Here is a 27,408-nt window from a genome sequence, read left to right as displayed (position 1 = left end):
GCATCCGTTTTTCATGGCCTTTAAAACAACTGATGAATTTCATTTGTCAGGATTTTTTTGTCCCAGCCCCCTGAAAACACCCAAAGGAAGGTCACATGTTCACCTAGACACTATTTTCTCTGGACCTATTTCTATTTCTACAGACCTCCTGTATATGATGCCACACTGCCCTCCTGTATATCCAAGAAAGAGAACGTGAAGCAGCACTCAAATAAAGTGAATTTATTCATCCAACATGGAACCACAACGTTTCACCTCCTCTATGAAGGCATTTGAAAATGCCTTCATAGAGGAGGTGAAACGTTGTGGTTCCATGTTGGATGAATAAATTCACTTTATTTGAGTGCTGCTTCACGTTCTCTTTTTTGGATATCTTACACATAAGGAGAGGTCACTCCTTTATTTTTGAAGCAGTGCTGCTCCAATCCTCTGCTTTTTTTTGCCCCCCTGTATATGATGCCGCACAGACCCCTGTATATGCCACACAGCCTCCCTGTAGATGATGCCACACAGCCTCCCTGTAGATGATGCCACACAGCCCCCTTTTAGATGATGCCACATACCTCCCTGTATATGATGCCCCACAGCCCCCTTTAGATGATGCCACACAGACCCCCTGTATATGCCACAGAGCCCCGATGTAGATGATGCCTGTCACGATCACAGGGTATGTGGACCCAATAGGCCGCTCCGCCGTAGCGGAGTGGCAGCTGACCAGGTAACAGTCTATACAAAAAGTCTATAGCAGTTCGCAACACTTGGGTACCTGAACTAGTCCAGACAGTGGCTGTGGCTTCAGCACGGATGGAGGTTGGTGCAGCAGGTAGCGCCAGACGTGGCTGGCAGTACAAGATGTGGCAGAAGGCACTGGACATGGCAGAAGACACTGGACGTGGCAGAAGATACTGGACGTGACAGACTACACTGGACGTGGCAAACGACAGCAGGTGCAGTAGACACGTCTCCAACACTAGTAGGCACAGGAACTAGAATACAGCACGGGATACAGGGACGGCTAACAAGGCACGGGTAACAACTGGAAAGGGAAACACTAAGGGACCATTTGCAAGACAGACTTGGGATAAACTAACAACGCTCAGGAAAGGATCAGAAGGGCTGGGGCCATCTTACAGACCAGGAAATCATGTGGATTGATGATGATGATCGTTTTCATGTGCGCGTGCTGGCCCTTTAAGAGCAGGCACGAGCGTGCGTGAGCAACCTACGGGAGACAGCAGACCGGAGCGGAAGTGAGCGCTGGCATCTCCTAGGAAGGAGATGGGGACCAACGCTCACGGATCCATGGCTGTGGGCGTCGGGAGGTGAGTAAACCTGTGTCGCAAGGACACAGGTACAATTAGAAGCAATGAATGACCGGGTACGCTCCGTGCCCGGCCATTCAGCGCCCTTCCACGAATGAAGCAACTGGTACCTTTTGTACCAGTGAAGCTTCCGTCGATGAAAGACGCTGACTGACTGACAGGGAAAGTCATCCTGCCCAGCCAATCAGCGCCTTTCATAGACGCCGCGTTCAACCCCCTGGAGAACTGCGCAGAAGACCGCAGGTCTCCATGGCTGCCGGACGGCGTGGGAGCGGGAATAAGGTGAGTTTGAATTTTATTTATTTTTTAAACTGTAATAGAAGTGTGTGGCTGTATCTGCGGGGGGACTATACAGGGGGTGGGCTATCTACAGGGGGACTATATCTACAGGGGGACTTTATCTACAGGGGGACTATATCTACAGGGGGTGGGCTATATACAGGGGGACTTTATCTACAGGGGGACTTTATCTACAGGGGGACTTTATCTACAGGGGGACTTTATCTACAGGGGGTGGGCTATATACAGGGGGACTATATCTACAGGGGGGCTATATACTGGGGTGGGCTATCTACAGGGGGACCATATCTACAGGGGGTGGGCTATGTACAGGTGGACTATATCTACAGGGGGTGGGCTATATACAGGGGGACTATATCTACAGGGGGGCTATATACTGGGGTGGGCTATCTATGGAGCACCATATACAGGGGTGGGCTATAGCTACAGGGGGGCTATATAGTATATAGCCCCCTGTAGATATAGCCCACCCCTGTAGATATAGCCCACCCCTGTAGATATAGCCCACCCCTGTAGATATAGCCCACCCCTGTAGATATAGTCCCCCTGTAGATATAGCCCACCCCTGTATATAGTCCCCCTATAGATATAGCCCACCCCTGTAGATATAGCCCACCCCGGTATATAGTCCCCCTGTAGATATAGCCCACCCCTGTATATAGTCCCCTGTAGATATAGCCCACCCCTGTATATAGAATCCCACAAATAGCTCCCCCTATAGTGGTCCACAGAAAGCCCACCCCTGTATATAGCCTCCTTGTACATATAGTCCACCCCTGTATATAGTGCTACACAGATAGCCCACCCCTGTATATACTATATACAAGGGTGGGCTATCTGTGGAGCACTATATACAGGTGTGGACTATCTAGTGGAGCACTATATACAGGGGTGGACTATATGTACAAGGGGGGCTATATACAGGGGTGGACTATATGTGGAGCACTATATACAGGGGTAGGCTATATCTACAGGGGGGTTACATACATGGTTGGGCTATCTGTAGAGCTCTATATACAGGGGTGGGCTATATCTACAGGGGGCTATATACAGGGGTGGGCTATCTGTAGAGCACTATAGGGGGAGTTATTTGTGGGACACTATATACAGGGGTGGTCTATATGGGGGCATTTAGATAGTAAGCTCTTGCTAGCAGAGACCTCTTTCCTTTTGTTGTATTGTTTGCTTTATTTGTCATTTTACATGTTTGTTACTGCCCTAATAGTAAAATGCTGCAGAATAATGGATAATTGTGGGTTCAGGAAATACGGCTTCCTTGCTCTGCTGCTTATTATTTGCATATAAGATGTACCTCAATGTGCTACATTCTGACCAGATATTACATTGTAGTGGATAGGATTTTAACCTTCCCAACGTGGTTAGAAATCCTAGTGGCAAAATAGTAACGTTTCCCGATACAAAAATGGCCGTCTAGCCGCTTCCGGATCCGCCCTGAGGGAAACACCTTCTCGCTACACCTCTCGGGAGAGCTGGTGCGCTCCGCCATCCTGAAAGATTACTGAGCGTAGTGAGAGCAGTTTGCGTGCTCGTGTAGTGTTCGAGGTGCTGGTTCGTCGTTATTCGATTCTGCAGCTTGTGTTGCCGAGTGGACGGTCCGAGGGCCCCGAGGTAGTGCAGCATGTCCCGCTACACCAGGCCGCCCAACACCTCGCTCTTCGTCAGAAACGTAGCCGATGCTACCAGGTAAAGACTTACCGTATGATTCCTCCGCCATTCATCGGACCTGCATGCGTGTGGGGGAGGGAGGCCTCGCACGCAGCTGCGGATAAGACTTGTGTGCGGGAGGATTACAGGCGAGCGGTCGTGCTGGGAGTTCTTTGGGTTTTCTTATACGGTGACTACTAATTTGCCGCCAAAATATAAGCTTATATAACGAGGTTCGCATCTATACTTTTCTGTTCTGTTACACGAATAGAAAAATAAAAGCGGCGGCCCTATTGTCACGGACTTTTTGCAGGCAGAAAAATCTGCAGATTTTGACCTGCCTGTACCCTCTTTGCCGCGTTTTTCGCGGCCATTGAGCACCGCGAGCAAGAAACGCCGCGAAAACCGCTTTCTCTGCCTCCCATTGATGTCAATGGGAGGTCAGATATGGAGCGCATGAAGAAAGGACTCGTTTTTTCCCCTTGCGGGAAAAACTTCACCTCCCATTGATGCAGTTAAAAACTGTGCCCAAAAACTGTGTAAACTAGGCCTAACCCTAACTAGCCTAATTTGGGCCTTTACCACTGCGGGATGAGTTGTATTTTTTTGTTTATTTAATGGTACCGTTTTGTGGTATGCATAATTTAAGCTTCGTGCACATCTGTGTCTGCCTTCCGTTTATGGCTTCCGTCTCCGCTTTCCGTCAGGGGAACCCATTTACGGAAAACGTTTATTTCCATTTGCATCACCAATGATTTCAACTCTGACTGATCTGTTTCAAATGGTTTCCGCTATTGAGTGTCAAAACGACAGAACCCTTTGGCCCTGTTCAGTATTTTTGCAGGCAGAAAAATGCCTCAAAATACTGCCCGGAATAATGTTTAATGGCCGTTGAGCGCTGTGGGCAAAAAACGCAGTGAGACTCTTTTTCTTTGCCTCCCATTGATGTCAATGGGAGTTCAGAGAAGTAAATGCCGGAATATAGGGCATGTCACTACTTTTTCCTGCGAGTGGTTTTTACCGCTCGCGGGGGAAAATACTCTGCCTCCCATCGAAATCAATGGGAAGCATTTTCAGCTGTTTTTGCAGAGTTTTCTGTCGCGGTTTCCACGTCAAACTGTGTGAACTCCCCCTTACACAACGGTGACAAACGAAGACAATTTGCAACAGATCCGTCACCATTGGTGATGCGAACGGAAATCAATGGTTTCCATTAGTTTCAGTTTGGTTTCCATCCATGGTTTCCCCAGACGGAACCCATGAATGAATTCCCGATGCAGATGGACAAAGCCTTCGGGTATGTTCACATGACTTACTTGAAAATAAACTCCTCAAAACTGCTGAAAAAAACCGGAAGCTGAACACCCCCAAACATCTGCCCATTGACTCCAATGGGAAAAATGGCGCTTCATTCCGACGAGCGGTTTTACGCGGCCCTTTGAAAAACTGTGCGTAAAATACACTCCGTAAAAAAAGTAACCGCTCCAAAAACTGCCGCGAACAAAAAATGTTTTGTGGTTTAGAAAACTGCTGATCAGGCTGTTTTCCCTTGAAAACCGCTCCGTATTGTACATTAGTTCTGCGTGTGAACACGCCCTATTTCATTTTGTTTTTTTATTACGTTGTATTTGGCGGGGGTAATGTAAATTTTTTTTTATTGTGACATAACTTATTTTGTCAAGTCTGCACACTTTACCGTGTGGTATAAATAACATAACTTCATTCTGTGGGTCGTTACGATTACAGCGATACAAAATTTATAAAGCGTTTTTTTTTTTTTTGAGTTATTATTTTTTTTTTTTAATTTTTATTTAAAGTATAACTAAATGTTTGACAAACTTCTGATATGTCATAGTGACATGTCAGAAGTTTGGTTTGGTGGGGGTCCGAGCACTGAGACCCCCACCAATCGCTCAGACGACGTGGCAGAAGCGCTCAGCCGCTATGTTTCTTTTTGCCATTTTCCGGAAAGCCGATGTATCGGAGTACGGACTCATAGTCTTTCTAGTAATTAATTAATAGTAGTTAACCCCATCATGTTTCTCAGTCATAATGGACAACATTGGGTTAATGTGAGGTACATGATGGGGTTAATTACTATTAATGTGAGGCACATGGAGGTTCAAAATTCATAATACCTCGAGCCTCACATTAATAAGTGAAAGAAAGCAGTTTATATTTTATAACAGCGTAAACATAAATGGTGCTATAAATTTATTACGGGCGCGACGATACAGAATGTGTATTTTATGTATTGAGACTTTATTTTAATGTTTGTTGTAAAACAAAAAAATGTTGTTGTTTTTTTTTAAATTTAACATTACTTTGTTGTTTTATTTTTAAACTTTAATGTACTGGCATTTATCTATATACTAGTACATTAACCTGTGTATTGCTAGTACACAGGCCGTTGTTAGGCCATACCTAAGTATGCCCTAACAGGAGATCTAGTCAGACATCCCTGGGGTCCTTCAATAGAATTCTGACGTAATCCAAAGGGCATCCCCCCTTTCTCATTTACCCCTTGAATTCTGCGGTCAGCTTTGATCACAGCATTTGAGGGAATAACGGCGCAGATGAGAGATTTCTCTGACCGCCGCCGCGGCTGTGTAATACAGCCATTGCCCCGCTCATGACAATAAGTGTGTGAGCTTGCGGTCAGCATAAGGTGATACGGCCTGCGCTGCACTAATGAGCATCGGCGCAGGCACTGAAGACGTAACACAGGGGTGTTTTGTAGTGCGCCCGTCGTGTTCTCAGTCTTCAGTGCCGGCAATCATTAGTTTAGTGCAGCGCTGGCCGAATCACATCATGCTAACCGCGCGCGCACTTGTCAGGACTCAGGAGCGGGGCAATGGTTATATTACACAGCCGCAGCCCAGCTTTGACTTCATTCATGTGTTACCATACTTAGCTATGCGACCGCACAGCTTCGTATCGAAATACGTGAAATAACAGTATTGAACCGTTTGAGGGTGCACGGTATCGAAGTTTCGATGCATTATGCAACCCTAATGTGCAGTACTAAGATTCCACTAGTTTAACCCCTTAGATCCCGCAGGCAATAACTACAGCGGCATCTAAGCCATTAGAAAGTGGGGATGGCCCCCGCTGACGACCCATTGCCCCCCCCCCCATGCGATGTTGAGGTACCGATGGCTGTCATCACAGCCTGGAGGCCCAGGTCTGCCATCCTTGTGCTCCTATTAAGCCCTGCATTACATTAGTATTGCAGTATATCGTGTAAGTTATCAAACGATAACTGGTTCATGTCCCCTAGGGCAGTGATCCACAACCATCGGTCCGTGGATCATTTGGTACTGTGTGGCGTTATCTGGTATCTGCCCCGGTGGCTTCAGGGAATTCCGGACGAAAAACCACCAAATTGCGGCGCAGTTTTTCGCCCGGCATGTCCGCTGTGGAAAACTGCTGAGCATTCTACCGGCCTGCTAGCAGGCTGGCCTCCTGGGATGACGTTTTATCCCAGGAGACCACTGCAGCATGTGATTGGCTGCACTGGTGGTCACATAGGATGAAGCATTATCCCAGGAGACTGGCCCTTTGACATCATCCAGGCCGGCCTCCTGAGATGTTTCATCCCATGTGACTGCCGCTACAGCCTGTGATTGGCTGCAGAGGTCACATGAGTGGCGGCACTAAAGACAGAACATGGTGGGCACACTACAAAATACCATTATGTTCTGTCTTCAGTGCCGCCGCTCATTAGTGCAGAGCCTGCCGCATCACCTCATGCTGACCGCGCACACTTGTTGTCAGAAACGGGGAAATGACTGTATTACGCATGCCGCAGCCCCGCTCGAACGGCGGAGATGAGAGAGCTCATCTCCGCCACTATTCCCCTGAATGCTGTGATCAAAGCTGACTGTAGCATTCAAGGGGTAAATGAGAAGGGGGGGGAGGATGTCCCTTGGATCGCATCACAGGGAATTCCTATGACGCGATTGAGGAACATACCATATATGGGCAGACAGCCCAGGGTCTATTGAAGGACCCCAGGGCTGTCTTCGTATACCCCGAACAGGAAATATAGTAACATACCTAGGTATGTCCGAACAACTGCCTGTGCACTCAGTACACATGCTAATGCACTGGCATATAGGTATATGCCAGTACATTACTTTAGGTTTTTACTTTTTTATTTTTAGACTTTAATGCACCTTTTTTTCAATAAACATTAAAATACGTCTAAATACATAAAATATACATTGGGTATTGGCGCACCGTAATGACCTGCAAGACACATTTTTTGCGTCGTTTATGATGTGTACGCTATAAGAAAACAAACTTCTTTCTTTCACTTATTAATGTGAGGCACGAGGTGTGATGAATTTAACCTCCATATGCCTCATATTCGTAGTAATTAACCCCATCATGTACCTCACCCATTAACCCAAAGTCAATTATGACAGAGAAACATGATGGGGTTAATTACTATTAATGTGAGGCACATTCAAAATTCATCACACCACGTGCCTCACGTTAGAAAATGGAAGAGCTTCTTTTGCCAACAGTAATGTCCGATTTTTGTGCGTTCGCGCATCACGCACCCATTGAAGTCAATGGGTGCGTGGAAATCACGCGCAGCACACGGAAGCACTTCCGTGTGATTTGCGCAACAGCAGTAAAAAGTATGCATGAAAACCGAAAAGCACCACGTGCTTTTCTGTTTACAAACCGTGTCATAATGATGGTGGCTGCGCGAATATCACACAGCCACGCATCATACGATGCTGACACAGAGCTGTTAAGTACCTTTTGCGCGCGCAAAAGTAGCGTTTTTTTGCACGCTCATGTAAATCCGGCCTAAAAGTAGTAAAACATACAAAATCCATATCAATTTGGTATCGTCTCAATCGTAACGACCTGCTGAATAAAGTTATTGTGTTATTTATACCACACGGTAAACGGCGTCGATTTAGGACGAAAAAAGGGTGGGGAAATTGCTGGGATTTTTTTTTATCCCCCCCCCCTGAAAAAAATGTAATAAGTTAATCAATAAATTCTATGTACCCCAAAATGGTGCTGTTAAAAAAAAAAATAGAACTCCTGCAAAAAACAAGACTTTATAGAGCTATGTCGACACAAAAATAGTTATAGCTCTTTGAATGAGACTATGGAAAAATGAAAAAAATAAAAATAAATAGCTTGGTCATTAAGGGGTTAAATGTATTTCGAATATATTTTAAAAATTGTTTCATTTTAGAAGCGGCTTCAATGTATCCACTATACAAACAAGCTGCATATTGTAGCTGTAAGCCGATTCCGTCAGTGTGTTAGACTGACTGCTCGGCTGAGAGCAGCTCCTGCGTGCCTCTGACTGCTTATCTAACCCTGAGGGTATGTTAACACGCTTAACAAAAAACGGCTGTGAAATACGGAGCTGTTTTCAAGGGAAAACGGCCTTTGATTTTCAACCGTTTTTTAAGCATCAAGCGGGTTTTGATGGTTTTTTTTTTACGGCCGTTTTTGGAGCTGTTTTTCTATTGACCCAACGGCTCCAAAAACAGCTGAAGTGAAATGCGCTTTTCTACCGGGCGTTTTTTTACGTCCAGTTTTTAAAAACTGCTGCGTAAAAACATTCCCCCGTGGGAACGGAACGCTGTTTTTCCCCCATTGAAATAATGAGCAATTGTTTGGAGGCGTTAAGCCCCTGTATTTTCAGTTTATGGCCCGAAAATCGGCTGTGTGAACATACCCTCATACTGATCAAATCTATCAGCTAGCACAGTGGAAGTTCCTGGCGTCTGTCCATATATGGACAGTGATGTTAGAAGCTGCCTCCCAGCAGAGCAGCTATTCAGAAAGCTACGACAGTTATGTCACTGGAACTTTCCCTAAGTATACGTTTAATGTGTAACTGACCGATGCCAAACAGTAGCACTCCTCACCCATAGACACCCTTGTAAAAAAAAAAGTATACTGCGCACAATGTTTTTGCGCTATCAGTCAGGATGAAATGGCAGTCCATTACGTAAATGTGTCCATAGAGCTAAAATAGGTCATAACTCTGTCAAAAATGATTGTTTTTCTAAATAAAAAAACATTGCTGTAATCTACATTACAGCGCCAATCACATTATGTAGAAGATAGGGCACTTATAATGTCGTGACAGAACCTTTAAGTCTTTTACTCTGTTCTAATACCTGCCTGGGACTGGTCTGTCACTGTACACTGCAGCGCGATTGGCACGTCATTAGGAAGCCTGTGCCGCTCGCATATGCCCCTCCCCTCTCTGCCCCTTTTTCACGTTCTCAGCTTATCATTGGTGGCAATAGAGAAAGGAAGGAGGAACATTCCTCCCTCCTACTGTGACACGGCTGGCACTCTAGACGAGCTATGCGGTCGCTGAAGGCAGAGAACATTGCGGGTGCTATACAGAGCACGTGCCATCTTCATTTATTTCAATACCAAACTGTGCGGTCACACAGCTTAGTATCGAAATACATAAATTGACGGTATTGAACAGTTTCAGGGTGCACAGTATCGAAATGGTACCGAAATTTCGATGCATCTCGCATCCCTACATAAGTGATGTGGCGCACTATGAAAATGAGTGACACCCCTGCTGTACATGGCTCAGTTTTTGGGACCTTTTTTAATATGGAACTAATAAGCTTGTGTGAATGGGGCTTGAGGTTTACTGACTGCCTATTGTTACGATATACCATCAATGTCTGACTACGGTGACCGGCAATGGTGCTAGGTAATAGTTGTGACCCTTTGGCTTTTTATCAATGTTTGCATGGTTGGCCATAGACTATAAAGGTCTAGGCATGCAGTCTCCGAATAAAGCCAACTGGAGCAAAATGGACGTAGTTCTTTCCTAGCGTCGGTGCCACTTCTAGCGATTGTTACATCGGTTGAATTGCCTACCGAGGGAAAACTTGTGGTATGTCCATGGATATGTCATTCATGTCTTTACTGAAGTAACATTTTAAAGAGGCTGTCACCAGATTATATGTGCCCTATCTCCTACATAATATGATTGGCGCAGATAACAGTGGTTTTTATTTTGAAAAACGATCAGTTTTGAGCAAGTTATGAGCAATTTTAGATTTATTCTAATTTAGTTTTTTAATGCCCAACAGGGCGTTGTACAGAGGCGTGTATGACGCTGCCCAATTGGCGTCATACACTTCTCAATGGTCCAGCCCAGCTTCTTTCACTGCACAATCACACTGCTGTGGATCATGCTGGGCTGGAACAATGAGAAGTGTAGGACACTGATTGGTCAGCGTCATACACTTCTCTGTACAACACCCAGTTGGTAAAAAGTAAAAACACGCCCAGTTGTCTAAGAAACTAATTAGCATAAATCTAAAATTGCTCATAACTTGCTAAAAAATTATCGCTTTTCAAAATAAAAACCCCTGCTGTTCTCTACATTACAGCACCGATCAGTTTATGTAGGAGATAGGACACTTAAAGAGGCTCTGTCACCAGATTATAAGTGATTTGTCTAACTTTTCTTTCCCTCTGAGGGGGAGGCACACGGATAAACTTAGTTTTTATTGAATGTGTTCTGTTTGAACTCTATTCATATCAAGTAATGCTCTCACTTGCTTATGTTAAACTCAAACTAAATGCTGTACGCCCATAGCTTCCTATAACATTATACTTGATGTATCTTGTCCAAACACTATATAGACGAGAGTATTTTTATAATCTACTCCCGGTAACATGATGAGCATTGGAAAGTGTCCTCACTTGTGCTCTGTTATTTGAGCCTGGTTTATATAAAGAGCTCTTTCTAAGCTGGCCATGCTTGGTAGATGCTACAACTGCTTCTGAGAACTAAGCAACAGAACTCTAGTACAGTTTAGCCCCTTTCATACCAATGATTTTGGCTAAATAACTTGTAATGGAGAGAAGGGATCCAACCTGGAGGGAAGAAATGTTAGGTCATTTGGTAAGTGTAACTTCATAAGCCACGAATGTATGTAAAGGTTTTTCCATTGTCCATTCCCAGGTAGATGTTAATATGTGACTCTCATGGAAAATTGTTCTGAGTTTGCGGAAAGCAGAAGAAACACACCTGACATGAACTGTCCCCCTCAGAACAGTCAGGTTGTTGGTTTGCTTTGTCGGGCAGAAAAAATCTGCCTCAATTCCTTCAGGATTTTTAAATGCCAGCTTTTTTAAAAAACATTTTTGGTGTTTTGTAAAATGAATTGAATGCACAAAACTGCATAAGGAGCGCTGCAGTTTTTTTATTTTTCTGACTCATTGATTTCAGCCCCTTTGGCGATCGGCCAAAAGCTGCACAGGTAATTCCTCCTCCACCTCCCAAATCAATCAGGAGAGATTTGGGGTATTTTTATTTTTTTTTAGCATTAAAATCTACGCCAAAAAACTGAACTGGCCCTAAGGATTAGATAGATTCGCTCTAGTGGGTAATTAGTCTACAACCTCCCTTTGACACAAAGCTGCCTTGTGACACTAGCCCTTGTAATACTGTAATATGGAAGCAGATGGAAAATCTTGCAATGTATTGCTTTATTAGAGCGGCTTGGCTCTCCTGAGTGCTGACCTGCAGCGTGTCCTGCGCACTTCTGCCAGTAACTTTTTATAAAGGCTGTTTGAAGCAAGCATTGTAATCCCATGTCCCGTAGCGCCTTAAGGGAGACATTCAAGGTGAATTGAAAAGTACTGCTTTTATGCCCCAGAATTAGTCTATTTATTACAAAGGCCACAGCTTTCTTGTTGGGGTTCTGTCGTTTTGACAGGAAAGACAGTTTTTGCATGGAGTTCTATTCTTCCCATCAAGTTTGACGGTATATGTAACACAAATGTTGCAACTGTAAGGTAATGGCTGTCAAATGCAGCGAAAAGTCAGTCTTAGGCTTCATGCACACGACTGTGCTCGTAATTACGAGCACGGGCAGCCAGCCGCTTTTCCGAGCCGTGCTCCCATTATAAAGTATAGCAGCACGGCCCGTAAAATAAAAAAATAGAAAATGTTCTATTTTTTTAACGGCACGGGCACCTTCCCGTGAGAAAACAGGAAGGTACCCGTGGCTAACAGAAGTCTATGGGCCCGTTATTTCGTGTCGTAATTACGACCCACAATAACGGGTGTTTTTACGGTCGTGTGCATGAGGCCTTACAATATTGCTCTCAGCAAAAGTTCCTATCTTTTTTTTTTTTTTTTTCCAATGAAGAGAACAGACAAAGTATTGTTGACCTGCTATAATAATGAAATTACACTATCAACCTTGTTTCTTTGCCTTACACACTTCAGGCCGGAGGATATACGGCGTGAATTTGGTCGGTACGGCCCCATAGTAGACGTGTACATTCCACTTGACTACTACAATCGTCGCCCCAGAGGATTTGCATATATTCAATATCCTTTATTTGACTGTGTTAATGTTCAGGAGCATGGATGTACCTGCTTCCTAACTGTATGTGTGTTTATTTCTCTGTCTCAGAAAATGTAAAGCAGTCCACAGTAGCTGGCAAGCACCCCAAGGTTTGAATGAGCCTGGTTAGATAGAACCAAGAGTAAAGCCCACAGACATCTTTGAAGTTGCAGCTTCAAGGAATAAAGAGGGAGGGTTGAAACAGATAAGAAAGCTGGAAGAGGGAAAGTTCTTGCCAAGCACTAAAGACACAGCCTGCACCAAGCTGAGTGTTCAAATTACCTACCTTTAAATCCAAAGCCAAGTTCGATTTGGTTGATCCTTGTCCAAGTTCACCTTGCAAGCCCCAAAGAATAAAGGTCAAGGTTCAAGATCAAGTCAAACGAGGTAATCACAAAAGTTTCCTTTTGTATCCTACTTCTCCAAAAAAATGTCTAATCAGTAAAGGATGTTTCAAATTGTGAAATAATAATAGTTTTGGACATTGTGGTTAACGCCGCAGTACATGGGGTTGGCTTTGCAGACCTACTTTAACTTTTGGCAGGGCTACACCTTCTCAGGTTTACTTCCTAGTAGAGATACAGGGCTGGTAGACATAGGAAATACGACTTGTGTGTGGGTAAAGAGATTTGGTATTTATGGTGTTTCGGCCACAGTAGAGCAGGATGAATGGCAGCGTTCTAAGGAGGGAATTTTACTGCACATAATGGTGATTTGTTTAACATGTTCTACATGAAATTCTGCCTCAATCTAATTCTGATAATTCTATGTTAATGTCCAGGCTTACCAAAAATTTAGATTTTATTAGTACCACAGGCATTGGCAGTTCTCTAAGGGTGTACTGACATCCCTTTTATGAAGTGTCCACCAAATAGAATGCCATTATATACTGCAAAGGCATAAAATTAAAATACATAAAAAACATACATTTCATCTGCTGCAAGGTACATGTGAAGGAGGCTGCTACAAATTCCTGAAGAGGATCTGGATGGACATTAAGAGCCTTCGCAGTAGTTACAATTATATGGGCATTCCCTTTTACTTTTTTTACAGCTTATTTTCCTCCCTCTTAAATGTATTTAGAAATTGGATGTAATTGTTAGGTAAAACAAGGCTGGGGCCCCACTGCATCTTTTTGTAAGGGGACTCTACAATATTCCCACTCAACTGTAAAATTTGTGTTAAATTCCTCATTTTGAAGATATATTTGCTGTCCGTGAATGGGAGCATTCGGAGCCAGAAAACCTGTACATACCTAGCAAACTAAGAATTATTAAAATAGTTTCCAGTCCCAGTAATCCTCTGTGCTAAGCAGCCTGATTGGTGACTTGGCTAAACTTCACATGGTCAGATTTCTTGCGATGGTCATGAGTCACTTGTCACAACCCGAAGCCCCCCCATCCCATATGGAAACATTGCTATCCATGTAACCTTTGATTTGTTTTACCACATCAGTAACTTGCCTTAGTCTGTATGCTTCTCTGCCTCTGGATGTAAATTGGCATCTTGAAAATATCAGGAGTCAAAACAAAGCATATTAGTAAGCTGTTTAGCTTTTTATTTACATAAAATCAAAGCCTTTCAGGGAGGAATGTATAGGAAGATGCTTTGTGTGACACATTTCTGTGTCCTATCCAGCATGCAACTTTTTACTTTGCTGAAATTTTTTTACCAGACGCTTAAGAAAAATTATGCCAAACTGTAAATGGGTTTTCTGAAACCTTGTTTTGTATGATGCCATATACAGTGTACCTCAAAGTCTCCTTAACAGACAGCTAGGTTTGAAGATGTTCGGGATGCAGAAGACGCACTTTACAATCTCAACAGAAAATGGGTTTGTGGCCGTCAGATTGAAATACAGTTTGCTCAAGGTGACCGTAAAAGTGAGTACTTTAGTTTACAGACTTATTACCAGCATTAAACTGTAACTTGAAAGAAATCTGATAATTAAGCGTGTTGTATGAGGTTAGAAGGCCGTGGATTCTTTCATTCAGAAACAGTGTCACTCTGGTCCACGGGCTGTCTGGTGTTTTACGCCTGCCCACATTCAAGTGATTGGGGCTGTGCTGTAATAGCAGACATAACCTGTGGACAAGAGTGGAAAAAAATACCCATGACCACCTAACCTTATACAATACCTTAAAAATTTGTAGTATGAATTTGACTTAATTTTAGCTAAAGAGTTCACAACGACCCTAAAGGCATATTCCTACGTGGCAGATTTAAATGGGGTTGTTTCTGCAAGCTCCCTTTAGATTTGGTGCACATCTGCTGTATGAATATCTCTATCACTCGTCAGGTATATATGACATCTGACACCTCGCTCTTACGGCTGGGATCGAAGAACTCCAATTCTAGCGGTTTAATTTATAAGATCCTGCGAGCAGTAGCTAGTCGTTTCACAGAACAAGGCCCAATTAATATATAATTTTTTTTTAACTTAAGTTAAAAACAACCCATCTATTTTTCCCCTAAAATAAGCGAAACAAAAAAAAAAACTGGTATCGCTACATCTGTAACAATCCAAACTATTTTAATATAGCGTTATATATCCTACATGGTGAACATCATAAAAGGTGGAAGGGGATGCCAGTATTGCTGTTCTTTTTTGGTCACTGCCTCCAAAAATGAAATTTTAAAAGTTGTATGTACCCCAAAAATACCAATAAAAACTGCAGCTTTCCCTGTATAAATCACGCCCTCACAATGCTCCATTGATGTAAAAATAAGTTTAAAGAGGCTCTGTCACCAGATTATAACTTTCCTATCTCCTACATAATCTGATCGGCGCTGTAATGTAGAGAACAGTGGTTTTTATTTAGAAAAACGATCATTTTTGAGAAAGTTATGAGCAATTTTAGATTTATGCCAATTCGTTTCTTAATGCCCAACTGGCCGTTTAACTTTTGACCAAGTGGGCGTTGTAAAGAGAAGTGTATAACACTGACCAATCGGTGTCATACTACTCTCTCCATGTCCATTTGTAGTCACAGCACATCGTGATCTTGCTGTCCTGTCACACACACCCACATTAAAGGGAATGTGTTGCCAGCAAAACATGATTTTTTTTTAAATTTTTTTTTTTTTTTTTTAGTTAAACAATTAGTGTATAGGTGATTAAACATTGTTCTAATTTTTTTATTTTTTTTTCACGAGTCAGGAAATATTATAAATTGGATTCTAATTTATATTTCCCATTGCTGGTCACTAGATGGAGCCATTCCCAAAATTGCAGCATTGCATGTGGTAAAGCAACCACATTGCTTTATGCTGCAAAATTGGGAAAAACTCACTCGCTCTAGTGAGCTCTCAGAATCCCCCCTCCTTTATCCTGGCTAGTGCCGGGAGAAAGGAGGGGTTTGAACGGTCTAACCTCCTACACTGTGTCGCCATTTTTTGAGCTAACACACAGTGTAGAAGGTTTACATACAGTAGTAAACACACACTGAACACAAACATACATAGAAATCCCTTACCTGCTCCAGTCGCCTCCGGTCCATCCGCTCCGTCTGCTGCCGCTGCTCCATGTGCACAAGTCCGGAAGCCGCGACCGGAAGTAGTAATCTTACTGTCCGGCCGCGACTTCCGGTCCACAGGAAAATGGCGCCGGACGGCGCGCATTTCAAATTGAACTGTGTGGGAGCGGCGCATGCGCCGTTCCCACACAGCGGCGTACATGTTAGTGGATGGAACGGGCCCCGTTCGCAGTCCCTATGGGACTGGAGCTGCCGTATTCCATGTCTGTATGTGTCGTTAATTGGGAAGAAAAAGTGTAAAAATAAGAAAAAGTAACACACAAACACAAATTAATCCAAACGTTTTTAATAAAGCACTATCGTCTTTAACATATTTAAAAAAAAATTGTGGTAACACTGTTCCTTTAACTTTACTGAAGTGTCTCGAGAGTTAATAGACATTGCTTCCAGCCAGGACGCGATTTGTATTCACACTCCCGACACTTCGGTAAAGTTTTTGTGGGACTTGATCACAGCACTGCGTGATCTCACTGTGCTGTGAGTCAGTCCCACACAAACTTTACCGAAGTGTCGGGAGTGAATACAAATCGTGTCCTGGCTGGAGGCAATGTCTATTAACTCAAGACACTTCAGTAAAGTTAAAGAGGTTCGGTCACCAGATTATAAGTGCTCTATCTCCTACATAATCTGATCGGCGCTGGAATGTAGATAACAGCAGTGGTTTTTATTTTGAAAAACTCATTTTTGAGGAAGTTATGAGCAATTTTATATTTAGTTTCTTAATGCCCAACTGGGTGTGTTTTTACTTTTGACCAAGTGGGTGTTGTAAAGAGGTGTATGAGGCTGACCAATCAGTGACACACACTTCTCATTGTTCCAGCTCAGCTTCTTTCACTGCACAATCTCACTGTGCTGTGGATCATGCTGGGCTGGAACAATGAGAAGTGTATGTCACTGGTCACTGATTGGTCAGCCTCATACACCTCTTTACAACACCCACTTGGTCAAAAGTAAAAACACGCCCAGTTGGGCATTAAGAAACTAAATATAAAATTGCTCATAACTTCCTCAAAAATGATCGTTTTTCAAAATTAAAACCACTGCTGTTATCTACATTCCAGCGCCGATCAGATTATGTAGGAGATAGGGCACTTATAATCTGGTGACAGAGCCTCTTTAATGTGGGTGTGTGTGACAGGACAGTGAGATCACGCTGTGCTGTGACTATGAATGGACAGAAGTGTATGACACTGCTTGGTCAGTGCCATACACTTCTCTTTACAACGCCCACTTGGTCAAAAGTTAAACGCATTAAGAAATTAGCATAAATCTAAAATTGCTTATAACTTGCTCAATAATGATAGTTTTTCACAATAGATCAGATTATGTAGGAGATAGAGCACTTATAATGGGGTGATAGAGCCTCTTTAAAATCTCAGCGTTTGACACAAAGCAAAGGGTTTTTTATTTTGTAAATAGTAAAAAAACAAAACATAAATTTGCCACAATCATATTGACCTGCAGATTAAAGTTAATGTAATTTTTACTGTAAAAACAAACCCACAAAACAATGTGGGAATTTATTAAGGCCTTTGCTCTAGAATTCTGGTGTAAAAAAAAAAGTTGCGACTTGTCATTTTAAAGCCACTTACAACCCTTTAAAATAAAAGAAAAAAAGGGATTGGCTCTAGTGTAAGGGATGGGACCAAAAATGTACTATAATTTACACCGTAAAAAACCAGAGAAAAAGAGTCCGTATATATCCACATATGAAAAAATTACACATCTTTATTGATAATAAATACACAAAATAACAAAAAAGCAGAGAATCTAAAAATGAGTCCTTGACTAAGTCACAGTTACCAATATTAAACGGAATATTAAGTCACATAAGAGTATACAGGTTTAATTGATAATCAAAATTACTCCTACACAGGGTATCTCTATAAAAATTTATAAATAATAAGATGTAAATACAAAGAGTACAGCAGACCAGACCATTAGACCGTTTGCCTAAGTGAACTAGTGTTCCTAAGGAAATAGCAAGTGTCCCTATGAATCCAGTAAATGCACTTACCCATATTGAGGAGAATCGTGTGACCCAGAGTGTGGAAGTGCGCCCCGATTTACACCGTGAAGTGTCATAAATTGTGCCGGAAGTCTGCCGGCTCATAGCTGACCCAGATTTTATTTATTTTTTTTAATCGGGAAGTAATTTTTTTATTTCCATGTTCAACAAAAACACAACATTTGCGTCAGTGATTCAACACAGATACACCCCCCACCCCTTTTTCCAAAGTATGCTTGTTCATGTATGCATAATGATCAATACCGAAATCCGTGTCAAATATACAGAATACCATATACATAGCCAGGAAATATGCATGTACTATTTAACATAATCCTCCCCCCCCCCCCCCCCCCCCAGATTAACCAGATTCCTCTAAGGAGCATCTATTATCCTCCCAACTACCTTACACTAGACTGCATCCCAGCTGAGCTGACCCAGATATTACTGTGGCACACGTACAGCCAAAGATGCACCAAATTAAATTAAAAGACGTCCATTTGGCGGATCTTACTCCAATTTATTTACTTACCCCACCCCCTTTCCTGGTCTGGCCTTCTATTGATGAGATGTAAAGCTGTCCATGCTAGATAACAGATCTGCAAGACTGCACCTGAAAATGATTTAAAAAAAATCCAACACCGCAAAGTCAACTTTTTTAGATATTCGTCTTCACTTCGCATCGGTCAGGCTTGTTCATGTCACAATAAGGTGCCGAGGGTGGGCAGAAAATGGCCTAAGGCCTCATGCTCACGACAGTGTTCGGACCGTGATATACAGACTGCATGTCTGCCGAATTTCCTGGACCAAATACCGTTCAGGGAGCCAGGCTCCTAGCATCATAGTTATGTACGACGCTGTGAGTCACTGCCTCTCCGCGGGATTACTCTCTCGTACTGAAAACGTGTTTCCGTACAGGACCGTATTCCCACGGGGGCAGGGACACCGCGTCATTCATGGCTAGGATGCTAGGAGCCTGGCTCCCTGAACTGTTTGGTCTGGGAATATCATGGACTGAACACATGCATGAGGCCAAAATCTCTAGTTTATGGCCATTTTTCATTTGTTCTAGATCTTGGAAAAAAAGCTTAAATCTTCTCTGTGGTACATGGGTACCCCTGAAACTACATAGCCTACAACCCTTAATCCCACTAACCTGTTACTGTGGATTTTTCCCCTGCTGTGGACACCTTCAAACATAACTCAAATATTGCAGACCGCAGAAAATATTTTAGGTCTTATATTTTCCCCCATACAGAAATCTTATCAAATAAACATTGTCTAGAGGGCTTTCACATCCACTAGGTGAACTGTTCGTTTTAAAGGGGTTGCTTCATTAAAGAGGCTCTGTCACCACATTATAAGGTGCCCTATCTCCTACATAAGGAGATGGGCGCTGTAATGTAGGTGACAGTAATGCTTTTTATTTAAAAAACCATCTATTTTCACAACGTTAGGAGCGATTTTGGTTTATGCTAATGAGCTTTCTTAATGCCCAAGTGGGCGTTCTTTTACTTTCGACCAAGTGGGCGTTGTACAGAGGAGTGCATGACGCTGACCAATCAGCATCATGCACTCCTCTCCATTCATTTACACTGCACTAGCGATATAGATATATCACTATGTTCAGCCTCATACACAAACCCTAACATTACTACAGTGTCCTGATAATGAATACACATGACCATCCAGCCTGGACGTCATGTGTACTCAGAATCCTGACACTTCTGAATCTTTTTTTTTTTTCTTTTTTGGAATCTCACAAAAAATAAATAGTCAGAAGTGTTAGGATTCTGAGTACACATGACGTCCAGGCTGGATAGTCATGTGTATTCATTATCAGGACACTGTAGTAATGTTAGGGTTTGTGTATGAGGCTGCACATAGCGATATATCTATATCGCTAGTGCAGTGTAAATGAATGGAGAGCAGTGCATGATGCCGATTGGTCAGCATCATGCACTCCTCTGTACAACGCCCACTTGGTCGAAAGTAAAAGTACACCCACTTGGGCATTAAGAAAGCTCATTAGCATAAACCAAAATCGCTCCTAACGTTGTGAAAAAAGATAGTTTTTTTTTAAAATAAAAAGCGTTACTGTCACCTACATTACAGCGCCGATCTCCTTATATAGGAGACAGGGCACTTATAATGTGGTGACAGTCTCTTTAAGACAGCACCTTTCCATATGTTCTATTTTGGCATATGGACATCAGAGCTCCACCTTGGGATCCTCCTCTATGAAACAGAATGGAGAGCAGCTCTGGCGGACCCGGCCTGTCAATGCATTACATGCTTGGCCATTCATTTGCATTACCAACATGTAATACCTTTCCCCTGCTCTGCAGCAGATTCTTTTTAAGGACCGTTATGTAGTATTTCATGGTCTTAGGCCTCATGCACACTAACGTATTTTTTTCCCTCCCGTAAATACGGGTCCTTGGTCACACGTATTCGACCCGTATTGCACCAGTATTTACGGGCACATTTTCGCTGCAAAATTGCACTGCACTAATCGGCAGCCCTTCTCCCTATCCGTGCAGGATAGAGAGAAGGGACAGCCCTTTCTGTAGTAAAAGTAAAAGAAATTCATACTTACCCGGCCGTTGTCTTGGTGACGCGTCCCTCTTTCGACATCCAGCCCGACCTCCCTGAATAACGTGGCAGTCCATGTGACCGCTGCAGCCTGTGATTGGCTGCAGCGGTCACATGGGCTGAAACGTCATCTGGGGAGGCCGGACTGTAGGAAGAAGCGGGGAGTTCTGGGTAAGTATGAACTTCTATTTTATTTTTTTTACATGTTGCTGTATATTGTGATCGGAAGTCACTGTCCAGGGTGCTGAAAGAGTTACTGTCTAACTCTTTCAGCACCCTGGACAGGGACTATCCACTGACGTAGCCTAGCAACGCTCCCGTAATTACGGGTGCACACACGTAGTCACCCGTAATTACGGGAGCCCCATAGACTTCTATGGGCCTGCCCGTGCCGTAATGGCCTGAAATAGGACATGTTCTATATTTTTAAACGGCACGGGCACCTTCCCGTAAGCATACGGGGAGGTACCTGTGGCCAATAGAAGTCTATGGGCCCGTGATTACGGTCGTTTTTACGTTCGTGTGCATGGGGCCTTAATCATTGCCAATTTAATGAAAATGACTAATTTTTGTTTTAAATTATAATGTATGGAAATCCTTGGAAATTGCTGATTTAGTTAGGATCCTGCCATAAATACATTATTAAAAACACCATAAACTGACCACTAGTTTCTAAGGCTTGTTATGCCGTATTCTCCCTGCAGAGCTGCTAGCAGAAAAAAGGCATTCGCTATCTTCTAGTCTGTTACGTTATGCAATAGTCATAAGTCCGCAGCAATTTAAGTCCTTATCATTAGAAGTGCATTGAGAGATAAATTGACATAAGTTATGCCTGCTTGTTCCATCTGCACTTGATTTGGAAACGCATCTAGGCTACAGAGAGCAGATCCCAGGCCACAATATGTAACGATACAGCAACTGCAATCTGTGGGCATCCACTGCTAGCCAAAATATAAATAAGGATTGTAATTAAATATCTATGCTTTAATCGAAATTTTTAGCTCCTGGACAAATGAAAACAAAGGAACGACATGACTGTTCACCAGTTGATCGCAGAAGATCAAGAAGCCACAGCAGACTAAGAACACGCAGCCGAAGTGCTTCTTGGGACCGCGGCAGAAGGTGGGGCATTTACACCGTAATTGGCTATTTGTTATGGTAGCACTGTGTTTTTGGATTCTAGAAGGCCCATAAGGAGTAGCTGTAAGGGTATGTGCACGCACAAAATAAAAAATGTCTGAAAATTCGAAGCTGTTTTCAAGGGTAAACTGCTCCGGAATTTGCCGTTTTTTTATTCAGTTGCGTTCTTAACAGCCGTTTTTGGAACTGTTTTTCTATAGTCTGAAAAACCGCTAAAGAGACATTCGCTTTTTCACAGCCGTTTTGAAAAACGGCTGCGTAAAAAAACGTCCTGTCAGAACAGCGCCATTTTTCCCATTGAAATCAAATGGGCGGATGTTTGGAGGCGTTCTGCCTCCGGTTTTTCGGGACGTTTATGGCCCGAAAAACGGCTGAAAACACTCCGTGTGAACATAGCCTAACAATACTGTATAACAGGCTAATGCTCATGCTCCCTGCAAGAATGCAGCCTATATATATTCATATTCAGAAATGTGTGTACTCGGCACAATAGGCTTTACCCCATGTCTTCTACTCTTAAGGGAACCCATCACTAACTTTATGCTGCCCTCTCTGAGTAGTGACACTCATTTCAGCGGTCTGTCACTCATGTCTGATTAATGATTTAGGACATGAGTGACCGATCACTGAAACTTTTACATGAGGCGATGATCGCCCCAAAAAATTATTTATTTGTTCCTGGTCACTGCCCAGTGTAAACATTACCTCCGACCAAATGAGGAAATGTACGTTTGTAGTTGACCGCGTATTTTATGCAGGCCTTGTGCAATAATCAAAAAACTTTTCCCCTATCATTCTGTGCTCCATACACCATAATGACAAAGTGGAAACAGAACTTTAGATGTTTTTTTTTTTCAAATTTATTAAATGAAAACCACCAATTTCACATGGTCCTAAATATTAAGAACCTTTCCTGACGCTTGGAATTTAGCTCTGTGGGCCTCTAATTTCTCTAGATCATCTTTGAAATGTTTCTACACCTTGATTGGAGTCAACCATTGGTCATTTGATTTAAACATGATTTGGAAAGACACAACCCGGTCTATATAAGGTCTCACAGTTGACATTGCATATCAAAGCAAAAACAAAGCCATGAGGAGGAAAACTGCCTGTAGAGCTGAAAGACAGGACTGTGTGGAGGTGCAGATCTGGAGAAGGGTACAATAAATATTCTGCTGCACTGAAACTTTCCAAGATCAGTGGCCTCAATAATTCTTAAATGGAAGAAGTTTGGAACAACCAGGACTCCTAGAGCTGGCCGCCCCACCGGACTAAGTAATCGGGGGAGAAAGGGCCTTGGTAAGAGAGGTGACCAAGAACCCAATAGTCACTCTGGCTGAGCTCCAAAGATCCTGTGTGCAGATGGGAGAAACTTCAAGAAGGTCCACAATCATTGTAGTGTCAAGTGCAGGTTGGAGGAGTGGCCAGAAAGAAGAATCTACTCCATAAAAGACACATGAAAGCACGCCTGGTGTTTGCAAAACAAAAACCTAATGGACTCTGACACTGAGAAACAAGGTTCTGTGGTCTGAAGCCAAGATTGAACTCTTTGGCCTCAATTCTTAGTGTCATGTCTGGAAGAAACCAGGCACTACCCATAATCTGCCCAATACCATCCCTAGTGAAGCATGGTGGGGGTGTTTTTCAGTGGCTGGGACATGTAGACTGGTCAGTGTTGAGGGAAAGCTGAATGGAGCAAAGTACAGAGAGATTCTGAATGAAAACCTGATCCAGAGTTCTCTGGGCCAAAGATTCACATTCTAACAAGACCATGACCCTAAGCACACAGCCCAGACAACACAGGAGTGGCTTAGGGACATCTCTGTGAATATCCTTGAGTGGCCCAGCCAGAGCCCTGACCTGAACCCAATCAAACATCTCTGGAGAGACCTGAAAATGGCTGTCCAACTATGATCCCCATCCAACCTAACAGAGCTTAAGACGATCTGCAGAGAACAATGGCAGAAATCCCCAAATCCTGGTGTGCAAAGATCGGGACATCATACCCAAGAAGACTGGAGGCTGTTATCACTGCCAAGGGTGCTTCTACTAAGTACTGAGTAATAGGTCTGAATACTTCTGTCAATTCTATATTTTAGTTTTTCCTTTTTCAATAAATTAGCAAAGATTCCGAACATTCTGTTTTCACTTTGCGGTTATGGAGTATTGAGTGCAGAATGATGGAAGAAAAACTCCTTTTCATTTTGGCACAAGGCATCAACATGTGAAAAATGTAAAGAGTCTTTCTGAATGCATTGTACAAGGGGATGTCCTGCCGTCAAATTATAAACGGGGGGGGGTGTGCGCTGACTACCATGTAAAGTGTATCTGAAGCGGATTGGACAATATATGCCCAACTAAACGGACACTTAAATCAACTAATAGATAAGTGGATTACACTAGTCTAGAACTACAGATAGACTACATTAATGTAAGACTTAGTTAACACATACCTCCACAACTCTGCAGTGAGCCAGTGTCCTGTTTGTCTCCATGGCTCCCATGTGCAGAATGGCAGCTATAGGATTCTATAATGCTCGAGGCTGTTCTGCATAAAGGAGCCATAGAGAAGCTGGACGCTCTGTCTCCATAGTCTGTGCTACCGGCAGCTCTTAACTCTTCATATAGGAGACATGGAGACCCAGCCGGACGCTCTGTCTCTATCTGCAGAGCGGCCTCCAGCAGAATCCTATAGCGGCAAAGCCATGGAGACAAGTCGTACGAGCACTGCGGCACCTTCAAAACAGCTGATCGGCAGGGGATCCGGGAGTTGGACCCCGACCCATCAGCTATTGATGGCCTATCCTGGGTGTAGGCAATCAATTTTTATTGGCTGCAAAACCCCTTTTACAGACATTTGGAATAAATGAGTAATTAAAGATGCCATAAATATTCACAAATAATAGACGGATGGGATGGATATCCTTTTTATTTTTAACAAACTTTCTGGACTGTGTAAAACATGCTTTTGAGATGTGTTTTCTATCCCTCAGGTCAAAACACAGAAGACATTCATATAGTCATTCAAAATCTCGTTCAAAAACTCCACAAAGGCATTCCCGATCACCTCAGAGACCTTCCTTCTCAAGGGGACGCTCTAGATCAGTGGAAAAATCACCATCTGGTTCACCACCGAAGAAGCCTGAATCAAAGTCTCAATTTGGCCAGGGGCGTTCTGGTTCTGCAAGATCCCGCTCAAAGTCTCCACGTCAAAGGCACTCCAATTCTACTTCACAAAAAGAAATTGCCCAAAACTCTCGCTCACGTTCGAGGTCTAGATCACGGGGCTATTGGGGTAAAAACAGTCGGCAGTCTGGTTCTGATCAGGACTAGGGTCTGCTACTAACCGGTTACCAAGACCAAGGAACATGCAATGCAGCTCATTCAACCAGAATGCTTTGTACATTCCTTGACTGTTTTGAGGCGTTTCTTATCACTTAGGCTTCCTGGGAAGAGAACACAAATCTTCTCAATAGTGTAAATATAAAACTAAAACTCGTTTAGCAAATGTGGGTGGAGGCAATTCTGTTTTTCTTTTACAAACATCAGTATTCTGTGAAGCCTCCACATGTTTTCTTTTGCTGTATTAGAATCCCTTTTATATCTCCATATATGCGTTTCACATGCCAATGTCCCTGAACAGTCTCGTTCACATCTGTGTCGGGACTCTGTTCATGGGTTCCATCGGAGCTTTCCGTCAGAGGAAGCCATGAATGGAACCCAAACGGAAGCCATAGGTTTTCATTTGCATTAAAATTGATTTCAATGGTGACTGATCTGGTGAAAATGGTTTCTGTTTGTCACGGTTGCATAATTTGTCCCGTCGTTTTGACTGAATAGCGCAGTCGACTACGGTATTGATTCTGTCAAAATGACCGAACCCTTAAACAACGGTGACAAACGGAAACCATTTGCACAGGATCCGCCACCATTGAACTCAATCGTAATGCCAACGGAAACCTATGGTTTCCGTTTGGATTCCGTTCATGAGGTTTTCCTGACTGAAAGCTCCGGCGGACCGTATTGACTGAGTCCCGACGCAGATGTGAACGAAGCTTAAACTGGCGCTGCCTGCCTTCTGAGTTAAATGCTATCTAAATTGTTACCTTCCCATATTTTGTAATAACTTTTTGAAATAAACGAAGTTCCATTAAAGTATCATTTTAATCTTTTGGACTTTAAATATTTTCATCAAATATCAGTTAGGCTATGTTCACACGGGGTATTTTGCCGAGTTTTTTGACGCGGAAACCGCGTCGCAAAACTCGGCAAAAACGGCCAGAGAACGCCTCCCATAGATTTCAATGGTAGGCGTCGGCATCAATGGCTCAATGGCCGCGGGCAAAAAACGGCGCGAAAATCGGCGTGCAGGGAGAGGAAAATCTGCCTCAAAGTTCCAAACGGAATTTTGAGGCAGATATTCCTCCCCCAAAATACTCCGTGTGAACATAGCCTAAAGCTGCATTTATTCAATATGCCTAAACTGAAGGTGTTTTCTTTTCCTGGTATCTTATCCAGTGCCGCCTTGCCCTCCCCACCACACGGTCTTATTGTTTAGCATAAAACCTAATGTGATTTTCTCTATTGTGTGTATCTTACTCCTAGTATGATTTTCATATTGTGCTTTTGTTGCTTGGAAACGTCTTTTGGAAATTGTATTGTTGGATATAGTTTCCTTTTTTTTTGTCTAGCAGTTTTAATAAATAGAGTGCACCACATGTTTTTTACTTTGAAGACTGACTTTTTCAAAATCATGTATGGAATTTGTAAGCCTGGACTTTTTTCGATTTAGTAAAAAATCAAAAAATGTAAACAAAAAAAATAGCTCTCATAGTTTCCGCATGCGTTCAAGGCTTTGTGCCATATTTTTGCTGTTACTGCATATTTCCTACAATGAAACACTAAATGACTTTCACACCAGGAAATATAATTTGTCAAAGAGGTACAAACTCCAGGAATCCTGCAACACGTACGTCTGAGCTGGGAGCTCCTGCCAAGCATGTTTGGAGTAAAAGAGCCTATTGTCTAACTCAAGTTTTATGATTGTAATTGTCCATATCATAACTATATAGTTTTAAACAAAAACTATATCTCACAATAGACTTTCACTTCCTGTTTTGTAGAGAGAACAAATGTGGAAAAATACTCGTGGATATTCATTGGGAGTCACAAGAAAAGAATATAAGCTGTATCTGCCATACAACGTCCATTCTTACTGTGTGGCGCTCAATGAAAATCCACAATCTTCTCCCACTTTTAGTCTCTCACTGGATAATTGTGGTCCGGTTTCAGCATCCATAAATAGTGCAGTTTATTGACCCTATATATGTTTACATTAGTGTTATGCTTATTAGCCTAACCGTAGAAGGTCAGCCCCTTCACTACACTTTCATGAGTGGTAGCCTTAACCAGAGGAACATCTTCACACACTTTGGCATTATTTTTGGCCCCAAATAAGC

At 42.9% G+C, this 27,408-nt stretch overlaps 1 protein-coding gene across 1 annotated transcript; it reads left to right on the top strand.

The window, feature by feature from the left end:
• The first annotated feature begins 3,102 nt into the window (after nt 1-3,102).
• Nucleotides 3,103-26,110, top strand: SRSF12 (serine and arginine rich splicing factor 12). Its single transcript, XM_075862141.1, has 5 exons — nt 3,103-3,326; nt 12,550-12,654; nt 14,450-14,553; nt 21,811-21,931; nt 24,943-26,110. Exons 1-5 carry the CDS (start codon nt 3,262-3,264, stop codon nt 25,280-25,282), a joined length of 735 nt encoding a protein of 244 aa, XP_075718256.1. The 5' UTR covers nt 3,103-3,261; the 3' UTR covers nt 25,283-26,110.
• The last annotated feature ends 1,298 nt before the right edge of the window (nt 26,111-27,408 follow it).

Source organism: Rhinoderma darwinii, chromosome 4 (genome assembly GCF_050947455.1).
Source record: "Rhinoderma darwinii isolate aRhiDar2 chromosome 4, aRhiDar2.hap1, whole genome shotgun sequence".
NCBI lineage: Eukaryota > Metazoa > Chordata > Amphibia > Anura > Rhinodermatidae > Rhinoderma > Rhinoderma darwinii.
Note: the sequence above shows the minus strand (reverse complement) of the source record. Positions and strands in the feature narration are given on the sequence as shown.